The sequence below is a fragment of the Coenobita brevimanus genome, chromosome 28 (assembly GCF_032717465.1).
Source record: "Coenobita brevimanus isolate Jiangsu-jjx chromosome 28, ASM3271746v2, whole genome shotgun sequence".
NCBI lineage: Eukaryota > Metazoa > Arthropoda > Malacostraca > Decapoda > Coenobitidae > Coenobita > Coenobita brevimanus.
The window spans coordinates 11,821,855-11,839,632 of NC_136981.1; the positions used below are offsets into that span (position 1 = coordinate 11,821,855).

General features: G+C 42.5%; 1 protein-coding gene across 1 annotated transcript in view; it reads right to left on the reverse strand.

Annotated features, from left to right (window-relative positions):
- The window catches only part of Slmap (Sarcolemma associated protein), a 203,938-nt gene that overhangs the window by 14,207 nt on the left and 171,953 nt on the right, over positions 1 to 17,778 (reverse strand). The window contains exons 15-18 of the mRNA XM_080268629.1: positions 15,931 to 16,067; positions 5,433 to 5,610; positions 4,449 to 5,035; positions 1,817 to 1,966 (exon numbers count right to left, since the gene is read on the reverse strand). Coding sequence (XP_080124755.1) covers positions 1,817 to 1,966; positions 4,449 to 5,035; positions 5,433 to 5,610; positions 15,931 to 16,067 — 1,052 coding nt within the window. The remainder of the gene's footprint in view (positions 1 to 1,816; positions 1,967 to 4,448; positions 5,036 to 5,432; positions 5,611 to 15,930; positions 16,068 to 17,778) is intronic.

Sequence of the window (17,778 nt, forward strand, 5' to 3'; positions counted from 1 at the left end):
AAAGTCAAATGGCCACCCCTTACGGGATTAAGGCATCTGGCAATAGATAGACAGATAGAAAACTTCATCATTGGACTGAAAGGGTTAAAACAAACATGGCCTTGAAAAACACCTGGAAAATGAAGACAGCAGATGAAGATTCCTCATTCAGGGTTTCCTCTTCACCTCCCAAATTAACTAAATACAGTACACAGAGAATGAGTGACAATGAGAACCTTACTCAAAGAGTGAATGTGAGTGAGGTGGAGGGGAAGATGGGATGAGGAAGACTGAAGATGAAGTGGAGAGATGAGATGGACAGGTATATGAATGAGAGAGAGGTGCACATGCGGGAGTGCTTTAGGCAGAGGACAGTGACCTGGAGGCAATATCTTCATAACCATTTCCTTTGGGATTAAAGTGTCTGGCTATAGATACACAAAGAGAGACAGTGGAAAAGTACAAAGAGGATTGGTAAAAAAAAAAAAAAAAAAAAAAAAAAAAAAAAAATACATTGGAAAATAAAAAGTAACAAAGGAGCTTCAAGGCAGTTTTGTCCCAGACACCCTATAAAAGCTCTGCAATTGCAGAGAATGAGAGATTTATGAGGTGGTCTGATGGAAAGTGAGAGTGAATGTGGATAAAAGGAAAGTGAAGCTCACTCATGTGGATTGTAGCCTAATGTACTGTTGGCAAATGATGTGGTCCTGTGTTGTATGTTGGAAGGGTGTTGATATTAGTTCAATTGTATGTGATGTTTGCAAGAAACTGGTGCACAACAGATACAGTGGTGTCAAACATTGGCTGTACAATATGCCAAACACTGTGTGTACAGAGATAGAAAGAGAGGACAACATATGTCAGGATAAGCTTGGCTGATGTATCTCTGGAGTGTGCAGAGGATTTCTGTTATCTGGGTAATGTGATCTATGCTGGGGGAGGGGAGCTGCAGCTAGTGCCATTGGTAAGGTTAAGAACAGATGGAAGAAACCACGGAAAGTGTTATATTTCCTTACACTGAGGCAACTTTCCTTTTATACTGAAAGGAAAACTGCAAGATGCATGTTTGAGAAGTGTAATGCTTTAAGGTCATGAAACCTGGGTAGTGGAAAAGGAACCTGTGCCTATGTTTGAGTATACAATGATGAGGATGGAAAGATGGATATGCAGTGCTTCCCTGAATGACAGGGAAGCAAATGGCAGAATTACTAATTAAAAGTCACAAAATCAGCTGTAAAATTAAGGCACTGATGGTGTGATGCACAGGGGGAGAGTTAGGTGATCTGAACAAGTGAAAATGAAAGATAAAAACTGGGCAAAAAGATCATAAAAGTGTGAATGTGAAGGATAAAGCAACCACATGCAGACCTTCAGATGTTTGGAGACTTGATGCAAACCAACTGAAATGGATGATGTATAGTGGAAACCCTGAGAGGAATGAGAATGGAATGTTATGGGAAGGAAACGGAAGTGATTAGGTAAGGTAATGAAAAGAAAAGAAAAGAAAAGATTGGAGTAGGAACAAGAAAGTAACTAAATATACTGGTATATATATATATATATATATATATATATATATATATATATATATACATAAATATATATATATATATATATATATATATATATATATATATATATATACATATATATATATATATATATATATACATATATATATATATATATATATATATATATATATACACACACACATATACTGTTTATATACAGTATATGCACAAACAAGTTGGTGAAAAGAAAGAAAGCAAATAAAAAAGTTGAAAAATGAAAGAGAAAAAAAGAGCCACTTAAGACTTTTAGTCAGTCTACTCACGGTCTTATTCTGCAGTGAGAGTAGTTGGTAGTCCTCTGTAATGAGTCCTAGCTTGTTGCGTAGTCGGTCCCGCTCCTCCCTCAGCACTGCCACCTCCTGCTCTAGGCTCAATGCTTTGACTCCTTCCTCCGCAGTGCTGTCTGGGTGTGTCTGTGTGGGGGGAGGGATTTAGTAAAAGAAGTTGCAATACACAGAATGAAGTTAAAGGACATACAGGAAGGTATGGTGAGGTTCCACCTTGACAGGAAGGGGTTGTAACTAGCGACTGTACCATCTCTAGCTCTATGCTCAATGGTTTGATTCCATCCTCTACAATGCTATCTGGGTGTGATTTGTGTGTACTGTTGTTGCTGCTGCTGCTGTTATCCTAGTTATTGTTACTGTAGTCGCTGTTTTTCTTTTCGCTTGGTTGCTGTTGTTGCTGTCACTGTGTCCTCAAGCTCGACTATATGTAAACCTCCTGGACGACAGACTAAAGATGTCCCACTACAGTTCACTATCCTCTATTCAGGGAACAGGTAGAGTTGAAGGATGTTTGCATAACCTGATAGTGGAGATGCCTAGTTACGTGTGAAGGCTTGTGTGGTGGAAGAGTTATAATACATCCATCCATCCGAGTTATCATACAATGACGTTATAATACACAGCCATATGTGTATGAGAGCTTATAATACACTGGATGGCTGAATGTGATTTTAACTTGATAGGAAGGGGTTGGGAGGGGTGATAACTAGCTGCCAGTTCCTAATCTGTGGTTTGATTCCTTCCTCTGCAGCACTGTCCAGATGTGTCTGCATATGAGTGGAGAAGCTGTTGTTGTTGCTGTCGCTTAACCCAACTGTCTGACTGAGCAGCCCCATCGACCACAGGTAAGCAACTGCTTCTGTGGGGCCGCCTTACAAGTACAGTGCAGTTCATACACTATGTGGGGATCCAGCTGTCCTTGCGGCAGACAAAGCCTCATTAGGGCCAGACCACGGTCCTTCCCCCGGCAAGGTGCAGTGAAACATGAGGTTTAGCTCCTATGTGGACAGTGCAGGTGCTCCACCCAGGGTCCACAGTACCAACATTTGTAGGCTCATGATTTTATAAGCTAAAAGCAGAGTGGTGCTGATGAGTGATGCTTTCATATGGTGCCACAAATATAATCAGGCAGCTTAAAAATAAACATCCCTCAATTACATAATTCTTCAAAATGAGGATGGCGAACTACAGGAGATGGGCAACTTACGCTAGCAGTTCAAAAGATTGATCTTTCGGGAAAAAAAAAAAAAATCATCATTTGAACCTCCTTTCCCACCGTAGGGCAGGGTGAGGAGTAGCAATGTCCCGAGAGCTCAGACTTGCCCAATCCAATGGGCTGTGCTTCCATTCACTCACCATTCAAGCCCCCGGAATCCTGGCTCTATCTGATACACCAAAAACATTCACCACGATCTGTAGCTTCACATAAAATTATCCAACAGAGTCAATCTGGATCCTTTCACGTTAAAAAGGGGTGCCAAATCCCTGATCATGCACTTCTCCTCACAATATTCATCCAGCCAGCTCGATTTCTTGTCAGTCCTCTAGCCTCACCGGCTTCCAAACCTCTCTTCCTCACATACTCATCCACCATATCCCTCCACCTTCTTCTTGGCCTACCTTGACTCTTCCCTCCTTCAAATTTGCTCAGATATAACTGTTACACCAATCTATTGTTATCCATTCTCTCCACATGACCATACCATCTCAGTACATTCTCTATGATTCTGGTGTCCACATACTTCCTCGCTCCACATCTTTCACGAATCACATTATTTCGTATCCTATCCACTCTCTGTACTCCACATACATTCCTCAGCAGTCCCATCTCCACTGCTCTTACTCTTGACTCGTCATTTTTGTGCCACACCATAACCTCAAATCCGTATGTCAAAGCTGGCACCAACTCTCCTTCATGTAAGCCTTGTGCAGCTGCAACACTCAAGCCTCTTCACTGGACCAGCTACTTTCTGCTTCTTTTGCACATTTTCCTCTCTTTTCTATGACTGTACTCAGGTATTTGAACTCTCTCAACAATTCCAGTCTCTCTCCGTTCACTGTAACATGGCACTGGGAGTCACCTTCTATCTCAATAACAATCATTAGCAAAGCAAACAGGAGGGGGAATAGGGGATGTTATCACTTGTGGAAAGAAGACAGGTTCTAACCTGTTGAAGTAGACATGATGGATAATAACTCAGAAGGCAGGGGAAGCTGGAAGGGATTATAACTTTGAAAGAGCCAGGAAGAGATTATAAACGTGGTAGGAAGAGAAGGAAGGGAGGGATTTTAATTTGGTTGGAGGCAGGAGGGGATTACAGCTTGGGGAGAGGATGCAGGGATAGATTTTAACTTGTGGGCAATTAATTAACATTGGCCCATTTATCCCTTGGGAGGCCCAATTACCCCATCTTAGGGTATGGGTCTAACAGGGTCTGGAACTCCAACCCAAGGGGTTGCTGAGGTTTATTGCCTTATAATCCCACTCTGCAGCATGCAACTGGCCATCCAAACTTCAAATACTGATGCTCTTAGACAAACTGTGGGTCTCTGCACCTGAGGAAATAAGGAATTTGATGATTGGCAAAGTATATGGTACATAACCCACCTCAGATACAGGGGTAGCCAGGCCATCCACTAACTCTTCTCTACTCTCTCCCTCCACATCTTCTATCCTCCTCCTCCTGGTTGTTCCCTCCTTCCTCTCCAGCTCCTCTTTCACGGCTCTCTCCCTCTCCCTCAGATCACTACACTCACGCTGGGTCTCGGACAACTGCCGGTGCACCCTTTTCAGGGCTTCTCTGAGTTCTGTCACGACGGCATCACTGCTAAGTAAGGCATCTCCACCACCCTGTGTATTTACACTTCGGTCTGTCACTGAACTGTCCACTGAGGTAGATATTGATTGTTCTGATGAGGGCCCCTGAGGAGAAGACCCTCCTGAATCACTTTCCTCTGCCCTTTCCTGTGACGAATTTGAGGAAAACGAGGAGGAGCTGGAGGAGTTGGAGGAAGAAAAGGAGGTGGAAGAGGAAAGTATGGATGACGAAGATGCTGGGGGTGGGGGGAGGATGAGTGGGGTGGAGGGGGAGGGGCAGACCTCCAGTCGCTCCTCCAACCCAGATATTCTCTGCCTCAGCGCCTCTGCCTCATCCACACTCACCCGTGCTAGCTCTTCCGCTTGACTTAGTTTGTCTGTGGAGAATTAGAGGTCAGTAAACCATCATAATCATTATAATCATCATCATCATCATCACTGAAACCCTGTCTTTTACAAATATGTGGAGTGACCAGCATTTACAAACCAAGAAGTATTATTCATCATCCAAATCCAATCTATTACTAATATGTGGAGCAACCACCATTTGGAAACAAAGTAAAGCATTACTTAAACCATCAGGATCATCATCATCCCAATCTCTTTTCCCACCTAAGGAAAAGGTGCCATAATCACCATCAACACCACCATTCTATCCCTATTTCCCATTAGCAAATGGGATGGATTAAATTAAGAAATAAGAAATGACATCAGTCACCACTACCACCACCATCACCAACTCTACCTTTCTCCTTATGCTTCAGTTTGGTCTACCTCTAAGTGCGTGAGCCTGGTGGTACGCTGCCTGTGCTCGGTGCTGCTCTTCCCTGAGGTGTGCAGTGAGGGAGGCCAGTTGACTGCGCACCTCCTCACCAGTATCCTCCAGTCGCCTCACCTGACCCTCCAGCCACTCCACCGCCGCTACCTTTTCACCCACTACTGCCTCACTTGCCTGAAATACATCATCATTCCACGCTCTACTTCTTAACTTTTCACTCACAACTGCTTCACTCTTCTGATACACAATAAATTGTCATCATCATCATCATTCTGGTCTCTTTTTATCCCATCTAAAGATTGGGTGAGAAGTGGTACAAAAAGCAAGGAGAGAAAAACAGGATAAAGGGAGAATTAACAGAGAGTGAATTATTACAACATATATACCTGTACATACAATGCAGGAGCAATGTGATGTTTTATATGGATGTCCTGGAAAATGTTAAAGTACATTAGGGCACCAGGTCTCGGGGCACCCAGTTGGGCAAAATGCACTTTTGCAGCAGCCACCAAATACTGTACAGTATTCCTGTGATTGTGCATTTGCAACATAAAAATGCATTTTCATGCCTTTTGTCACCACAAGATTCAAATTCTCGCCACAGCGACACCAGCGCCAACTCACTTTCGGACTGTTTTCCCACACATGTTCAGAAGTTGAGTGTTACACTCTCACATCCTTGATTAGTAACTGACAGAAATATGTCATCTTGTGCTTCAAGTGGAGCTGGAGGTGGACCAGGTGATAAGGGAAATGGTGTAAGAAGGTGTGAACCTGGAACAGCAGGCGTTATGGGAAGGCCAAGCAACTACCACTGAAAGGGGGTGAAAAAACGCAAATATGACAATGAGCTAAAAAATAAAATCATGGTGGAAATGGAGAAAGGTGCTTGTAACTCTAAAATAGGTAAAATGTATAATGTGCCACAGTCAACAGTAGACAGTATGAGAAAACAGCTGAGTGAACTTAAATCATCATCAACGTCATCATCTGGACCTCCTTTCCCACCCTAGGGCAGGGTAGCAACATCCAGACAGCCCAAATTTACCCAGTCCAATGAGATGTACACTTCCATTCACTCACAATTCAGTCCCCCGGAATCCTGGCTCTTATCTGATATGCCAAAAACATTCACCATGTACTGTAGCTTCACATAAACGTATCTGAGTCATTCCAGATGCTGTCCCATTAAAAAGGAGTGCCAAATCCCTGATCATGTGCTTTTCCTCACAATATTCATCCAGCCAGCTCAATCTCTTGTCATTCCCCAGGCCTCTCCGACTTCCATACCTCTCTTCCTCACACATTCATCCACCATATCCCTCCACCTTCTCCTTGGCCTACCTCGCCTCCTCCCTCCTTCAAATTTGCTCAGATATACCTTTTCACCACTCATTTGTTATCCATTCTCCCTACATGACCATACCATCTCAGTACACTCTCTTCGATTCTGGTGTCCAAAGATTTCCTCACTCCACATCTTTCACGAATCACATTATTTCGTATCCTATCCACTCTGTCCTCCACATACATTCCTCAGCAGTCCCATCTCCACTGGTCTCACTCTTGACTATTCATTTTCATGCCACACCAGTCTCACATCCATATGTTAAAGCTGGCACTAACACTTCTTCATGTAAGCTCTGTTCTTATGAAGGCCTTCATAGCACCAGCTACAGTACTTTCCTTCCTTATGTCACTCTACTTTCCACTTCTTTTGCACATTTTCCTCTCTTCTCTATCACTGTACCCAGGTATTTCAACTCACCAATTCCAGTTTCTCTCCATTCACTAACATCACACCGGGAGTCACCTTCTCTCTCAATAACCATCACTTTACTCTTTTCTACATTTACTCTCATGGCACGACGCTCACAGACATCAGCAAAACTCTGCTCTAGTCTACCAAGATCTTGTCCAGTGTTTGCAAGTAGTACTGAATCATCAGCATACAACAAATTTGAGATATTCCATCCATCGCCATTTATTACTAACGCCATCTCCCTCTCCATTACTCGTCTTACTTCTCTCATCACCCCATCCATATACAGTAATCCCTGTACTATCCGGACGCCCACTTTCCGGACACCCCACTTACTGGACATTGTGAACCTGGGCCTGCAGGTCCCCCCCCAAAACGATGTTTTTCCCTCCCATAATTTGAAATTGCCGCGCAGCGCCGAACAGCTGTTCACACCATGGCGCCTTCACCCTTTCCTTCCTCCCCCCTCCCCTGTCAGGGTTGCCATTTGGTATTTTTCAGTACCAAATGTGGGCTAATTTGTTAATGAAAAATTCGTTTGGTAATGAATCAGAATAATGCATTACCAAATGGATTTTTCACATATATGAGGATACACAGGATGGAGATGGTGGACTGTCTGCTCTCTCTGATTAATTTGCTAGCCTACATAGTGTGAAAATAATCAACATGCTGTTAATTATAAGGAGAGCGATTACATGTATTTCAACTCGTATATATAATTAGTGAAGAATAAATGCTAGCTTTACGAATTTGGTAATGTAAAGTTAAATTTGGTAATGAAAATTGAGGAGTTTGGTAATGTGGCTGTTGCAATCTGGCAACTCTGTTTCCCCATCACCAACATTCCAACAGTTACTGCTTAACTTCGATCATGAGTGGATGCTTATCGCGGTGGATGCCTCGTTTTTTTTTTTTTATGAATAAACAGTGAATAAACTGCAACACCTCGCCAGTAGACCACATGGGAATTTACAGTGTTGTGCAGTGTTAAGAAACTAGAATTTAGAGTGCAAAGAATTAACTGTGGAGTGCAAACTGGCGGTTGAAACTGGCATGGTGCAATTAACAATGTACAGTGTTAACCATTTATAACTCTCAGTGCAAAGAATTACTGTAAGTGCAGCACAACACTGGATTACTGTACATGCTTCAAGAGCATTTTCACCACTGCCAAAGCCTAAAGAAGGCGGCCACAGACGTGCTGTAAGTACCCTGGCTGAGGTACTGTCACTTCTAATTCCTCATTCTTTGGTTCCTTTTCATTTATTTCATGCTTTATGTCCATTATTGGTGTGAATAGGGTCTTAAATAGGTTTAAATAGGTGCTATGCATGTCTGGTAGGGAGTTATTTAGGTGGCTTTCAAGGTTAGGCTGGGTTAAGGTCCATAAGTACCAGTCCAGCAGGCAGGTGCCCACTTTCCGGACGGGACCTCTTTCCGGACATGCCTTTGGCTCTATTACATCGGATAGTGGAGGGATTACTGTATATACTGAACAACCATGGGGACATCACACAACAATATCGCATGCCCACATCGATCGTGAACCTTTCACTTAGATGCCCATTTACCCTTACACATGCTTCACTATCATCATAAAAACTCTTGATGGCACCTAGCAGCTTACCATCTACACCACACATGCGCAAAACCTTCCACAATCCTTCTCTGTCTACTTTGTCATATGTCCTTCTCACAAGCCTTCTCCACTACCTGTCTCATTGAAAATATTTTATCCACTTCCCCTGCCATTCCTAAAGTCACCCTGTTCATCTATCTATATACAGCCCGACGCCCTGATCCAGCAAGGGGTGGCCGCAGACAAAACGCCTCCAAGTCGCTCTGTCACCCACCATTTCACTGCCATTCCCCCTAACTCACTCTCCCCTCCCCAATATATCTCCCAACTATGTCCCTCCACCTCATCCTTGGTCACCCCCTCCCTCTCCCACCCTCCACTTCAACTGCATACACCCTCTTAGTCAATTTTTCGTTCTCCATTCTCTCCACATGTCCTGTTCATCACTCATCAATTTTCGAATGTCCTGTAGGATGGTAGCTCCATGACTACCACGCCAGAAATTTCGACAAGAAATAGAATTCAGTATGAATATAAAAAATATAAATTGCACAATGAAATTTATATTTTTTTCTTGATCACTGGATCACAGGAAAAATACATTTAAATTGGCAGATCGGTACAGGACACCCTAATATCAACTGCCAATCTAGCCCTTACGAAGAAGTACTGTTCAGTACAGTAAAACCTCAATATAATGGACTTCAATAGACCAGAATTCGCTTTTATTGGAATCGAGGAGCTACCGGACTAAATTCTTATATATAGGAAAAAGTTTGATAAAGGCAGAAGCAGTTCGGACTGCCTGACCACTTCAGCTATGTTCATCACAATATGGTAAATAAAAGACATGTTTATCAGTGTACAGTACAGTATCATTATATATACCGTATTTCGCGGCATGTAAGACGCAGCATTGTGAAAGACGCACCCTAATTCTGGCAGGGCAGTTCTGTGAAAAAAAAGTTTGCCCCAACCAAGACTGCAGTAAGGTTTCTTGATAAGAGCCATTACCACACAGATACACACTCACCTTTCAGAATCTATTAATTACTGATCATCAGCCTTTGGTTTCTTTTTTTATATACAAAGAATGGTACAGGAAAAGAAAACAATGCCCCTTCTTGACAAAACGTGACTGATATGAGCCACTATCACTTAGATACAACACTCACCTTTCAGAATCTATTCAGTACTGCTCATCATCCTTTAGTTTCTTCTTTTATGTACAAAGAATGATACAGGAAAAGAGAAAACAAAACCCCGTCTTAACAAAACGTGACTTCACACCACGAGGCCATCTCAACTTTGTTGATAAATATGTATCAGTAAACTGATATAAACACTGTTTTTAATATTTTATGAATTTAAAACCACAAATGAAGTCAATAAACTCTATTCTCTCATTCACTGGACGAAAACATAAAATACAATGAATGTTCACATCAGTTCATTTATCCTAAAAGAACCCCGTCATATTCCACACCTGTTACGGAATTTCCTCACACTGCCTTGACTCAAGCACAATATCAGACGACTGCCATCATTAATCATGCACTCTAACTAACCTGTAATTACCTCCACAAATAATATAAAAAGGTAGCACTTGTAAATACACAAATTACAATGTTTTACAACCAAAGTTCAATATAGCAAGGCTGCTTGGGAACAGGATAGACAGCTGTTTTTACTCTCTTCTCTCAGTATCACTCCTTCACTGTCAGCTATGTTTGCCTTGCAGCATCAACAATTAAAAATGTATGCTTCACGGATCATAATTTACTATAAACATTCATTTCAAAACATACTATGGTGAAAACATCCATTGTTACACCTTAGTAACACTGCTGCCTCCCAGTCGCTAGACAGCAGTCTCTACCCCTTCCTCTCAGTATCACTTCCTCACTGTCAGCGATGTTTCCCTTGCAGCATCAACAGTTAAAAATACGTTCTTCACTGATCACAATTTACTAAAAACAGACATTCATCTCAAAATATGTCGAGAATGGTGAAACTATCTCTTAGCAACACTGCTGCATCCTAAGCGCTAGACAACTGGCTCAACCCTCTTCTCCCAGTATCACTCCCTTACTGTCAGCTGTTTTCCTTGCAGCATCAACAATTAAAAATGCATATTTCTCTTACCAGAATTTGCTAAAAACAGACATCCATCTCAAAACATTCGAGTACTGTGAAAACATCCATTTTTGGTCTTAACACTGCTGCCTTCGCTATGGTACACACACACACACGCACACATGTACACACCACATGCAACATTCGCTCACCTCTGAAACATTTACATCAGTCCGTTTTGGAGTACCCAGTGGCTTTATTATATGCCAAAAACATCAAAATGTATTTGGTTGTTCAATATAAATATCATCACTTGAGGACATGAAACATCTCAAACAATTTATTCATCCAAACATCGTCAGTGCAAGACTAAAGGTGTACAGCACCATTGATCCTAAATTTTCCATGGTTGCATCTGTCATGATCACCTAAAACCTATATTCACTTCATATTACTGACATGGTGAAAATTTCACTCGTCTTCAAATCCTGAGAATTCATCACTACTTCCCCCGAGTCCTGAAGCATCACTGGAAGTCATCACCACGGTCATCATCACTGTTTCACTGTCACTTTCATACAGTAAATGGTCCTCAGTACCATCCATTGAATTGCTTATACCACACTTCATACGATTTTAACTTGGCAATCGTTTTAACTGAGCACAGGCGATATTCAGACTTGGGGCATTTGATACAGCCCACATTAACCTCCTCAGTACATGTTTCCTGAACTGAATAAAATCATGTATGGCGAGCATGAATAAACTACACTATAAAATACATTGCTGGGCTGAAGGGATTATAATAAGCGGATTATCAGTTCCCTAGCCTGACTGTTCCCACTTCTACTTCCTTAACTACACCACACCAAACTCTCACCTACACCTTAGGATTCACCTGGTCGTTTCGGCCGTAACGTCCAAATGGCAAACGATTTTACAACCTAACTTAACCTAACCTAACAAATTTGGACGTTACGGCCTAAATGATCCCCATTGCCGATCATGAGAGCTTTGCTTAGGCAGCAGAGATGCAGAGAGTGAACGTTGTCAATCATTCTGATCGCTTCGTCTGCTAAGAATACAGCAGAAATGGCGGACGCTGATATGAATGCCCGTCAGGCACTGCTATTTCAGATATTGCATCAGTTATGCTACTCAGTGAATTTTATCCTATTTTCATAACAAAATACTGTAATTGGGTGTGCCCTGAGTTGCATAGACATTGCTAAAGTACTTCACATGGCTGAAAAAGTGAAGCTGTAACTTCGTTAGCTTGCTAGAGTAGGGTGTGCGCTAGACACTAAACTGCTAAGTTGCTAAACCGCTAAACCCCTTGACGGTATTGGCCAGTTGAGCTGAAAACAATCCCGTGAATGCTTTGTGTTCTTGAACTTGCATGTTTTAATATCTGCTGCATATATACACTCACAAAATGTCACAAAAGTAACTGACCTAATTGGGGTTACTGAATTTCCATACGTGACGAAAGTCTGTTTTGATGACTTGGCAGTTTCACTAGCCAGCATCTCTCCAGCATGATTGCTTTCCTAGTTAGTGAATGGATGGCAAGCAAAGTGGTTATGATTGCCTTTCAGAAGGTTAGCAGACAGTTCACCAGTGAGCAAGTTACCTTGCTAGAGTAGGGTGTACGCTAGACACTAAACTGCTAAGTTGCTAAACCGCTAAACCCCTTGACGGTATTGGCCAGTTGAGCAGAAAACAAACCGTGAATGCTTTGTGTTTTTGAACTTGCGTGTTTTAATATCTGCCGCATATATACACTCACAAAATGTCACAAAAGTAACTGACCTAATTAGGGTTACTGAATTTCCATACGTGATGAAAGTGTTTTGATGACTTGGCAGTTTCACTAGCCAGCATCTCTCCAGTATGATTGCTTTGCTCGTTAGTGAATGGATGGCAAGCAAAGTGGTCATGATTGCCTTTCAGAGGGTTAGCAGACAGTTCACCAGTGATCATGTACGTTAGCTTGCTGGAATAGTGCGGATGCTAAACTGTTAAATTGCTAAACCGCTAAATATCTTCACGATGTTAGCCAGTTGAGCTGTAAACAAACCCGCGAAAGTTTTATGTGTTTCTGATCTCGGGTGTTTCTTAAATCTGCTGCATATACACACTAGTGTATATTATTTTTAAAAATAAAATCAAGTCTGCATACTGTAGAAAATACCTGTGGTTGCTAAGCATTGAGATGATCATCTTTATAAGAGTTTCTTCTCAGTGAAGCCTAACTAACCTGCCTTAGTCTAACGTGCAGGACGCATGGGGATATTTTAAGGTAACTTTGAGACAAAAAAGTGCGTCTTATATGCCGCGAAATACGGTATATATTACGCCATCTGATTACTAATGTATAATACAGTACAGTACTGCACTGGTAGTGAAAACAGTTTAAAAACCGTTGGTGAGATCCGGACTAATGTCTGATACGTTGAAAAAACTCCAGGTTACCAGGGGGAAGACTGGATATTGCTTTTATCAGAATTTCCCTTTTTTTTTTGGAATCGCTTGGGTCTCAATTAGTCCATTATAGTGAAGTTTTCCTGTATTTTGAACCAGGAGCCAGAGGCAGACGTGTGAAAACAGTGGCCGAGTACAGCTCAATTATGTTGGTGGTTGAGCATTATTTGTTACAGTGGTTGAACAGGAGGACCCAGGAATGCATTACTGTGTCAGGGCCCGAAATTCAAGACTAGGTCTACCTATTTTATGATGCAGTTGCAAAAAAATGTAACACTGCATCACCCCCAGAGTTCACTGCTTCACAGGGTTGGCTACAGAGGTGCAAAGGTAGGTTAACAGCAACATTTCAGGCAACTTTAGGACATATTTAAAGTAGGAAATACACTAGGGGGGTGAATTCTCTTATGGGCCCAGTCCCTATTAGTTAACTTCCCAGAAGCTGGAGCATTGGCTCCAACTTCAGCAGAATCAATTTTGGCAGCACTTTTGACAGTCTCTATTACGCGCGAAACCTGGTGCCTTACTGCATTCTGAGAAAGAACAGAGAAATTAGTTGGGGAAGAACAGGGAGGCTTTAGGAAGGGAAGAGGTTGTGTAGATCAGATATTCATTCTTAGATCTTTAGTGGAAAAGTTTCTAGAGAAGGGAAAGAAGTTGTATGCGGCTTTCATGGATTTGGAGAAAGCATATGACAGGGTGGATAGACAAGGATTGTGGAAAGTCTTAAGAATATATGGAGTAGATGGGAAGTTGTTGAATGCTATGAAGAGTATGTACGATGGTGCAAAGGCTGCAGTGCGTGTGGATGGTGAACTAAGTGAATTTTTCTCTTTGAAAGTTGGGTTGAAACAGGGATGTGTCATGTCTCCATGGTTGTTCAATCTTTACATGGATGGGGTAATAAAAGAGGTACAAGGTAGGGTAGTGGATGTTGGAGTGGCCCTGTTGAGAAAGGATAGTGTTTGGAAACTCCCTGTACTGTTGTTTGCAGATGATACTGTGTTGTTGAGTGAAGACGAAGGGGAGCTGCAAGGCTTGGTGGATGAGTTTGGGAGAGTGTGTAAGAAACGGAATCTAAAGGTGAATATAGGGAAGAGTAAAGTGATGGTCTTTGAGAGAGGTGAAGTCAGTGAATGGACAGCGAGGTTGGATGGTGAGGAATTGGAAAATGTGAGTACGTTTAAGTACTTGGGTAGTGTGATGAGTAAGGATGGAGGTTTGGAGGATGAAGTGCGTGAAAGGGTACAGCAGGGAAGAAAGGTTGCTGGTTCTTTGAAAGCAGTGATAAGAAACAGGGAAGTGAGCATGGAAGTGAAAAAGTTACTACATGACAGTATTGTGATACCAACTCTAACGTACGGAAGTGAAGCTTGCACGTTGTTGGAAGGACACAAGTCAAGAGTGAGAGCAGTGGAAATGAGTTATTTAAGAGGAGCCTGTGGAGTCACATGGAGAGACAGGCTGACGAATAAGGATATAAAGGAGCGTTGTGGTGTGGATGTGGATGTGACAGGCAACGTTATGAGGAACACACTGAGGTGGTTTGGCCATGTGGAGAGGATGGAGGGTGAAAGACTGACAAAGAGAGTGTATGTGAGTGAGGTGGAGGCCGAGGATGAGATGGAGGGATGGGGTGGAGAGGTATATGAGAGAGGGGGGTGTGAGTTGGGAGCAGGGCAGTGAGATGGCGGAGGACAGGGCGACTTGGAGGCGATTTGTTTGTGGCCACCCCAAACGGGATTGAGGCATCTGGCAATAGATAGATAGATTGATAGTCTTGCCATGTGGAAAGCAGAGAATGATGTACTGACTAACAGAGTGTATGTGAGTAAAGTGGCGGGGGAGAGGGGGACAGGAAGACCATGTATGAAGTGGAGGGATGGGGTGGAGAGGTATATGAAGAAGGGTGGTGTGAGCTGAAGAGAGGACAGCCTGATTGCAGAGGAGAGGGTGACATGGAGAAGATTTGTTTGTGGTCACCCCCTTCAGGATTAAAACATCTGGCTACAGACAGACAGACAGAAAAACATACAGTACCACGCCTCCCTCATCTTAGGAATACTAGCCAGTAGAGGTAAGTAAAAGAAGTGACATATTAGGCAAGCTTTTTTCCTCTTTGTATTCAGTCACCTGTACCCTGAGGTTTGAGAGCAATAACAGGTGAAAACCCCAGGCAGAGAAACTCACCCAGCCTCTCTCAGCTTAGGAATATTAGCCAGCAGAAGACACTGAGAAGCAGAAGAGATAAAATATTCTGCATATAAGCCTACCAAGCATCTCTCAGGTTAGAAAAATTAGAGCAGAAGAAAACAAGACGTTGAGGTAAAATATAGGCACTCTGAGGCTGCATGCCCTATGAATATCTGGCAGCAAAAGAAAGCATGAGGAAGAAAAGGTGAAATATTATGCTAAGAAATATAGCAAACCTCTCTCAGCCTAGGCATATCAGCCAGTGGAGTAAAATGAGAGGCAGAGCGGCAACATACTAAGCAGAAACAAACCAGGCCTCTCTTAGCTTAGGAATATTAGCCAGCAGAGGAAAATGAGGAGAAGTATTAGGCAAACATTTCTACGTGTGTGTACATACAGCCAGCTGTTGTCTGAGGTTTGATGCCTCGTGTGACGCAGTGATGGCTGCAGTGGAGGCCTGAGCCAGCTCCCCTCGCACCCTCTCCACCTCTCTCTCTGCCACCTCCTGTGCTGACCGACTCCGCTCCAATAGTTCTGTTGTGGAAGAGGCCCAGAGGAAAAATTTAGTATGAAAGACGATAGACAATGAAAAATATAAGAAAGATAGACAGATGTACAATTACGGTTCAAAAAATCCGATAGGCCTGGGTACAACGGATTTATGGAAAATGGAAAATTTTGGAAAACAGAATGACAAAAGATAATAAAATGAGAAAATCATTAGATTTCAGGGAGCGATTGGGGGAACTGATAAATCACCCCTGCAGGTAGCAATGGAGCTTTGACAGGCAACCTTTCTGTAATTTAAAACAGACTTGATGGAGGGGGAGGGGGAAGACAACATGGACTTACTGTAATAAATATAGCTGTTCATCCTACTACAGCTGACAGTCAATCCAAAAGTCTCATGTTAGAAATAATACAGATAGTATCACTAGTAGTTGTAGCTCCAGGTTCATCTGAATGTCCCTGCAAACAGAAGCTGCTCCTCTCCTGCAGCCAACAATCCTCCTTTCATAGGATAAGGATGGAGTTGAGGGACATATACCAGGAAGCTCCATAACTCTGCTATATTAGTGCCACCATAAGAAGATGTCCCTCTCCAGCACTGTAACACAGATAAACTAACAAACAAAGAAACAGTAGAAGATAAATATTTTACATTAACTAACAGGCAAACAATATACAAAAAAGTCAATTTCATACTACTCATTTCAGGCTTACCAGGGTTTTGGGCATAAAAGGTAACAGTTAATCCAACATTAATCCCCTCAAGGTGTAGGGATGTGAGGCTACGCTACAAGTCCCTTGATGGCATTACATGACTGAAATATTAGTACCCTAGTCACTGTATGGGGATGAAACTTGTGCAAGGCCATCACTCCAGCTGGGGTGTTCTAACTGTTGGACCACTAGGCACAGGTGGGTCCAAGGTTACACAGACATATAAACAAAGATAAATAAAGACAAAACTAAATTGTAGGTGGCACACAAGGCCTCGTACCACCTCTTATCTCTGTATATATATGTATATATATATATATATATATATATATATACACAAGGTGCTACCCAAAAGATCCAGTAATTTGAATATTGTAGGAAATTAAGTTACTTTACCTCCAAGTTCCCACTGTCGCCTTCAAGTAGTCCCCTTGGGCATGTATACGGTGGTCCCAGTGTTTTTTCCACAAGTCCATGCATCCCTGGAAGGCTTCAGGTGTGATGGTCTTGAGCACCTCCTGTGATTCTGTCTGGATCTCCTCAATCAGGTCAAATTGATGTCCTTTCAGTTGTAATTTCAGCTTGGGAAACAGGAAAAAGTCACAGGGGGCAAGGTCTGGCGAATAAGGTGGGTGGGGAATGACTACCGTGTTAGTGGAAGCCAGGAGATGCCAGACAACAATTGATGTGTGGGCAGGGACATTGTCATGATGCAGGACCCAGTTCTTGTTCTTCCACTGTTCTGGATGTTTGTGGCGGATGTTCTCCATCACACACTGCAAAACTTCACAGTATGACTTTCCGCTGGCAGATTGACCGGGTGGGACAAATTCCTTGTGAACAATCCCTTGGATATCAAAGAAAATTATCAACATCAACTTGACATTGCTGTGAACTTGACACGCTTTTTTCGGCCTTGGTGAACTGGGAGACTTCCATTGCAATGACTGCTGCTTTGTCTCCGGGTCATAACCATAAACCCATGATTCATCACCAGTTATGACCTTGGAGATGAAGGTGA